This window comes from Andrographis paniculata, unplaced genomic scaffold (assembly GCF_009805555.1).
Source record: "Andrographis paniculata isolate CXL003 unplaced genomic scaffold, ASM980555v1 Contig32END, whole genome shotgun sequence".
NCBI classification, from domain to species: Eukaryota; Viridiplantae; Streptophyta; class Magnoliopsida; order Lamiales; family Acanthaceae; genus Andrographis; species Andrographis paniculata.
Window position 1 is genome coordinate 1,466,610 of NW_026137565.1, and position 7,118 is coordinate 1,473,727.

Genomic DNA, 7,118 nt, shown 5'->3' on the forward strand with positions numbered 1-7,118 from the left:
AAATCTAGCTGCTACACGTGTTATCCGATCGGTGAATTGATTACCTGCAATTAATGCTGACTAAGTAGGGTTACTGCTGTTAAACGAATCGAGTAGCTCGTGAGCTAAGCTCGAGTTCAAAAATTATTATTTTATAAACAAGCCGAGCTTGTGCCCCACTTGTGAGTTCAAAAATTATTATTTTATAAACAAGCCGAGCTTGTGCCCCACTTGTGAGTAGCTCAATTGAGTTTGTTAGTGATAGTATAATTATATTGTTTATATATTTTATATAATATATAATTTTTTTATATCAAAATTTATATTTATTATTAAAATTTGAATAATTTATTATAAAAATTATGAATAAAATTAAATATATTTAATTTATATATTAAAAAATTATATAGAATATATATATAATTCAAATCGAGTTCTAGCCTTACAAGCCAAGCTTGAGTTTGAATTTTAGCCTAACAAGCCGAGCTTGAACCATTATTTTGGTTCGAATTCTTAACGAGTCGAGCCTATACCATTAATAAATTCGAGTTGAGCTCGAACAACCGATACTTGAGCTCTCTCGGCTCGTTTAACAGTTCTAAATAGGAGTTTGAGAAGATCATCCAAAGAAAACGTCTAAGATTGAATGTAAATTCTTGTGCTCGAACTCTGTAACTAATTTTATGTGTTTGCTCTTTGTTTGTGACACTATAATCAGCATAGACTATAATATATTATAACAAACAAATACCATTTTTTATCAAAAGAAATATATATTCAATAATCAATTGATTCATAAACGCCATTTATAAAATCAAAACAAAACATAGACAACACACACTAGAATATTTTTGTAAAGAAAATGATATCACGTAAAAAAATAATAATAAATTATTAGAAGGCAAAAAATGAGAGAAAAAAAAAAGGACACCTTAATTATAAGAATGAAAATTTGAAACACAGAGAAATAAATAAATAAAAAGTTGATGAAATCAATTCCATTTGTAAACTCAGGATATAGGAATCATAAGAGAATTAAATTACATTAACTGTGAATTGAACTGTGGAGAGGCGTAGAGAAGATCTTTAGCTTAGCCACCTGCCGTTATATATATGTATTGTTCAACAAAATTGCATTGGCCCATGCCACAACACAACTTACTAGACCGACCCGACCGTTAATCAGTCAGCATTGTCATCGTCCGATGATGAAGAAGAAGAATCTGTGTCCGAACTTCTCTCCAGCCCATCTCCGGCACCACTTGTATCCTGAAAACCAACAAATTCTCACTTGTCAAGGAGAGAATAAATTGCTCAAACTACATTATGGCATGTCCTAATTGTGTTACAAATCCAAATCATCCTCCAACAAAAATATATTTTATTATATCTCACAAAATATTACATGAAAAAAAATACTTACTATTTAAACCAAAACCTAAATGAAAAACCTCAATTTCAAACCAAAACCATACAAACAGTGTACGTCTATTTTGAAAAAACATGAGGGGATTTTTGTGTCCTTTCTCAGCTTTTGAACATGTCAAATTGGTACAAGTCATTAGCCTGTGTTTCAATTTCGATTTAAACGCATCCGTAATATTGAACCAATGCAACGCTTGCACTAGGAAAGAGGTGGTGTTTATTTGTGGGATTTTGAAAAATTTTCCCCACTGACCTAATTTTTTCCCCAAAATACATCAATCAAACGCCTATATTTTATTTTTTATATTATATTAAAAGTAAATTTTATATTGAAAAATATCACATCACTGCCTATTTAAGTTAGGCCAAATAACTATTTCAATTCAAAATTTTACTATACAAAACTTAAACCCAAAACCCAAACAAACACACCTAATTTGTTCCTTTGTCATAAAAATGCCCAAATTCATGGAAAATGTAGCTTAAATAAAGGAGAGAATGGGATCATTCACCCAATCTATATTTTTTATGGCACAATTCTCTGTAAATATTGCAAAAAAATACAATTTATCTATTAGCACAGTATATAAAATATACATTCTATCCACTCACAAAAAATAAACAATTAAATACAATATTATTTTTTTTATATTACCGACACAACTCATCGTACTTAACATAAAATATACATTCATACAAAAAAGTAAACACACCCAATGTTTGTTTTTTGGCTAACTTTATTTAATTTCTACTATTCATAAAAAAATTTCTCAAAACCTAAATCAAATATCTATTTTTAATATTAAGCTAAAAATAAATTTTTATTTATATCACATTAAACAATTACTCTCCATAAATTTAGGCTCATAGTAAGATTTTAAATTCCTTCTATTTGCTTTATCTTCACCAACATCTTCAGATTCCTTAAAACCAAACACAGCAGTAGTCAAAATAATGTAATGAACACAAAACAAGTTACCTGCATCTTATCCCAATCTTTCAATTTGGGGTTTGTCAGCATGTAATTATCACGCAGAGGTGCCCATGCCGGAGCTTCACCATCCACACACCCTGTTGAAATGCCGACCTGAACATTGCCAAGGCACAATGAAATTAAAAAATTGTAAGCAAAATCAATGATGATAGTAAAAATTTTCCAAGCATTGGATCGCTTAGTCGAGGAACCTTAGCAGCAGCTCCAGTCGACTGTGATGGTGCCGTGCCCAACTCAGAGTAGAATACTTCCTTCCTTCGCTTCTTTATTACTGGAACATATACATTAACAAAGTGTCAAGTGGGGGGGGTGGGGGGATGATATGTGTGTGTGTTTGAAACTGTTTCAGTGTGTTTAATCAACTTAAATTTATCGAGCCACAAGCAAGTACAATGTTCACTGGTTATCAACATAGCTTCACACCCTCACATGTTTTGTTGGGCATAAATAGGAGTGGGCACGGTTCGGTTATTTGCAAATACACAGGTATTTGATATCCGAATCAAACTGAACAAATATCCGAAATCGCGCACCGTATCCGAGCTGAAAATTTCGATTAACCGAATTTTCGATTAACCGAAAATATTTTCAATATTTGCAAATAATTCGAACCGAATCGAAATTTTTTTTAAATATATTAAAAAATAATTAAATACAAATATTTGCAAATATTTCAAATATCTGAACCGAAACCGAACCGAATATAATTATTAATATAAAATTTAAAATATAATAATATAAATATATTCGGTTCGATTAACCGAACCGAAAAGTATAAAAAACCGAACCGAAAAGTATAAAAAACCAAAATCGAACCGAACCGAACCAAATATCAAATATGCAGTACTTGTATTTGAACCGAATTTGCTCGGTTAACCAAAAATTCGGTTCAACAGTTCGACGGTTCAATTCGATTTTTTTGCCCACCCATAGGCAGAAATATATTGAGGGACTAATCTCTCTCATGTCCATACCTAACTTTAGACGCGAAAGGAAGTAAATATCTCAGCCAGTATGACACTAGTACTACAACAATTAATTCACATACTCAGCACAAAGAATTTATTTAGTGGCTTGACTCGCACATTAAAGGGCTTGTCAACATTTGACCTTCACATTCTTTAACAATGAAATCTGATATCAGTTATATAATAGATAAGCATCATAGACTTCACGATCTAAACAGAGGAGATCACGATGGTAATAAAATTCCACATAAACATATGATTAAAGTCCAAATAAATAAGGGATTCAAAGCAGGCATAATTAAACGGACCCTTCTCATCTTTTGATCTCATCGGATTCAAACCCTTTTGAGCATTCTGTGCTTTGTTTACCTGCATCAAAACAAAATAGCAATGTCAAGTGCACCACTTGCTACCTTCTCGTAATGATTAAATTGAGTGGCGTAGTAACTTACAGCATTAAACAGCTTCACCACTGATCAACAACCATTAACAATCAACACAACGACAACCAAAATTAGTCTGTAAAATAATCTCAACGCACAACTACACACAGACAAGCAAAACAAGGTCTACCTCCTTTTGTAGCAACTCCCAACAAGAACTTTTCGTGAGCATCCAAGTAGTTTGCAGGCTTGACATGTCCCTTCTCCCCTGTCTTCTCATAACAAACCATTCAATAAAAACTAAGGACATGTTAAATTAAAAAGAATACGATTCATTACTAATTATACTCAACTTATCACGTATATCATAAAACATAATCCAATCATATCTTCAAACTAAAGATTCCTATATAAGGTAAAACGGCATATCTAGTCTCACCAGAACAAAACTCATTTCATATTTAACTGCACTAAAAAGTTCCCCCCGTTTTTTACCCTATATACTTGTAATAAAGATTATAATATATTGTCCAATTTAAAAGGGACATACTGCTACACTGTTATTAGGGCTCTATTGACAACTATGATTATTCTAAATTAAGATTGGAATGAGTTTTCCTTGAGGTATCCTCCATTCAACTTCGTAAGAATGAATGAACAATCAAGCCAGCCAATCAAAATTAGATATGAAAAAGCTAAACAATGAGTTTGAGGGTGTGGACTCGCATACCAGGCGCTTCTCCTTCTTAACCTCTCCCTTCACTTTTTTCTCTACTTCTTCTTCCGCAAGCTTCTCAGCCAGTAGCTTCTTATGTGCAGATAACACAGGACCCTGAAAACACAATTATACTTCTTCACGTATGACACAATATATGCACGTAGATGTGAATGAATTGATTTGAACATTGAAAACGAAATTTGGCACATAAGATAAAATCCGTGAATCATACCAAAACATCATCGTCGCCGCCGCTCTTCCTAACAATCTTCTTAAACGCCAGTTTGAAAGCCTTAATTCCGTCCGCAAATTTCATGATTCCAGGCTGAATCGCGCCGTCTTCATCTTCCGAAGCCTCATCAGGTCCTTCAGTCTCTTCCTCGCCGCCCTCCGAAAAGTCGCCTTCGATTTCGTCGGCGCTCTTGTTCAACCTCTTGACTTCAGCCGTATCCGCTGCCTGAAGGCGTTCCTCCTCTTCGCCTTCATCGTCCTCCGAGTTGTAGTCCCTCGCCCTTTTTTGGAACAATTTCTTCATTCTTTTATCGATTCGGACCCTGTCATCGGCCATTCCAGGCATGGGTCTCTGTCGCTTATTCGCTGCTCTCCCCTTCCTTTTTCCATCGCCCCCCATGAAGCCGACTTCACTGTTCGCCTGCTTTACTGGAAAACGATGAAACAGAGAGATTAAGGATGAACAACGCCGGTGAGGCGAGTTAGCTCGGCGGCCGCAGATGTGCCCTTTATTTAGGTTTTTGAGCTCTGTAAATCCGCGGTAGGCTAAGGTAATTATATTACTATTATTGTGGTTAAACAAAACTAAAAAAAAAAATAAAAACAAATAAAAAACAGATTGAAAAAATTGTATGGCCCATGCAGTCTCGAACCTGCGACCTTTGCATTATATTACTACTATTGTAAGTTAAACGAGAAAAAAAAAGATTTCAAAAGTTATATGGCCCATGCAGGTTTCGAACCTGCGACCTTCGCGTTATTAGCACGACGCTCTAACCAACTGAGCTAATAGGCCTTGATAATTTGTTGAATTTTAATTACATTTAAATAAATAACTATACTCGAGAAATATATAATTTATGAAAAATTAAATGTAATATATGAAATAGACAAATGAAATATATTTGTCTATTAATCTTTTTTTTTTTTTTAATATTTGAATATTTAAAACAGTTAATGAAGCATAAATAGTATATACAGTAGGTGTGTTTGTTTTATATTCTTTTAACAAACTTGTGTTTTATGTTAGATATGAACAATAAAAAAAATATATATATTTCTCTGTCCCACTCGAATGTAAGTTTTTATATTTTTGTAATAGATAAGGATTAATATTATCTTAATGGTTAGTAGAAGTGCGCAAGATGATTTTGATATTTTTTTAAAATTAAATTTATATTTAAAATATTTTATTAACATATATTAATTTCACATTAAACAACTGATCAAATTCAAGATATGATATTTTAAATATAAAATTAAATTTTAATATAATATAATAAATAAAAATAATTGTTTTATTTTATTATTTTGAAAAAATATCTAAAATAATAAAATCAAAATCACAACTCATATGGTGTGTTTATTTATACAATTTTTCATTTAATTTTACTTATTTCAATTTTTTTTCTCTAAAAATATTAAATTAAACATCCATTTTTTTTATTTATTATATCACACTAAATTTTAATTATATATTTAAAATATCATATCAATACATATTTATAGAGCATCAAACAACTATTTCAATACAAAAATTTGTAATTTAAAACCAAAATCAAAAATCAAAATCTGACAAATAACCACACCCATTTTTAGTGGACTCTAAAGAAAATTAGGGTGTGTTTGTTTGGGGATTTGGATTTTGAGTTGGGATTTGAATAGTAAAAATTTTGAATTTGAATAGTTGTATGATGTGATATAAATAGGGGTTGATGTGATGTTTTGAATGTAAAATTAATTTTTAGTATAATATAAAAAATGAAAAATAAGTGTTTGATTTAATGTTTTTGGGGGAAAAAAATTGGATGAATAGTAAGAATTTTGCAAAATCTTGCAAACGAACACACCCTTAGTCTATTGTCAATTAGATTGAAGAAAAAAAATCAAATAGTAAAATTAAATTCGAAACCAAACAAGTATATACACCTTATGATCTAATAATATAAAATATTATATTTAATTAAAATTATCTATGAAATCAACTTTTACGCACACAATATAAACAAATATTATATTTAATAATATAAAATATTTATATTTTTTAAAACGTCACATCAAATTTTTAGTTAGACCATTTCAAAAATATTTTTCAATTATATCTAAATATCATTTAATTCAACCTATCACATTAACATATCATCTCTCTCAATAAAATAATAATTTTTTCCAATATAATCATTACAAAATTCAATCCCCAAACAAACAAAACTTACAAATTCATACTTTAAAATCCTCGTAAATCCAATTCTAAAATCCAAATTAATTCAAATTACACTACAACTTGTTTTTTTAAGTTATGATTTTTGTTTTAGATTTCTTTATTATTATTATTATACTGATCATTTTTCTTTTTAATTTGTATTATATAAGATAATTTATTTTATTTTTTTGGTAAATTTAACCGTCTTAAATATATT

At 30.6% G+C, this 7,118-nt stretch overlaps 1 protein-coding gene and 1 non-coding gene across 2 annotated transcripts; both read right to left on the reverse strand.

Moving 5' to 3' along the window:
* Positions 1–947: 947 nt before the first annotated feature.
* On the reverse strand, positions 948–5,234 carry LOC127247869 (uncharacterized). The gene is made up of 8 exons (XM_051269929.1): positions 4,700–5,234; positions 4,480–4,581; positions 3,940–4,021; positions 3,819–3,838; positions 3,675–3,735; positions 2,590–2,669; positions 2,384–2,491; positions 948–1,248 (listed from the first exon to the last, which is right to left on the reverse strand). Exons 1-8 carry the CDS (start codon positions 5,096–5,098, stop codon positions 1,162–1,164), a joined length of 939 nt encoding a protein of 312 aa, XP_051125886.1. The 5' UTR covers positions 5,099–5,234; the 3' UTR covers positions 948–1,161.
* A 186-nt stretch (positions 5,235–5,420) lies between these two features.
* On the reverse strand, positions 5,421–5,494 carry TRNAI-AAU (transfer RNA isoleucine (anticodon AAU)). Its single transcript has one exon. It is a non-coding gene; the product is annotated as a tRNA-Ile (tRNA).
* Between the last annotated feature and the right edge of the window lie 1,624 nt (positions 5,495–7,118).

Coding starts and splice junctions, on each gene's coding strand:
- LOC127247869 (XM_051269929.1), bottom strand. CDS start 5,098: ATGGGGGGCGATGGAAAAAGGAAGGGGAGAGCAGCGAATAAGCGACAG. Junction 2,670..3,674: donor GAGATCAAAAGATGAGAAGG/GTCCGTTTAATT, acceptor TATATGTTCCAG/TAATAAAGAAGCGAAGGAAG. Junction 1,249..2,383: donor AAGATTGGGATAAGATGCAG/GTAACTTGTTTT, acceptor GTTGGTTTTCAG/GATACAAGTGGTGCCGGAGA.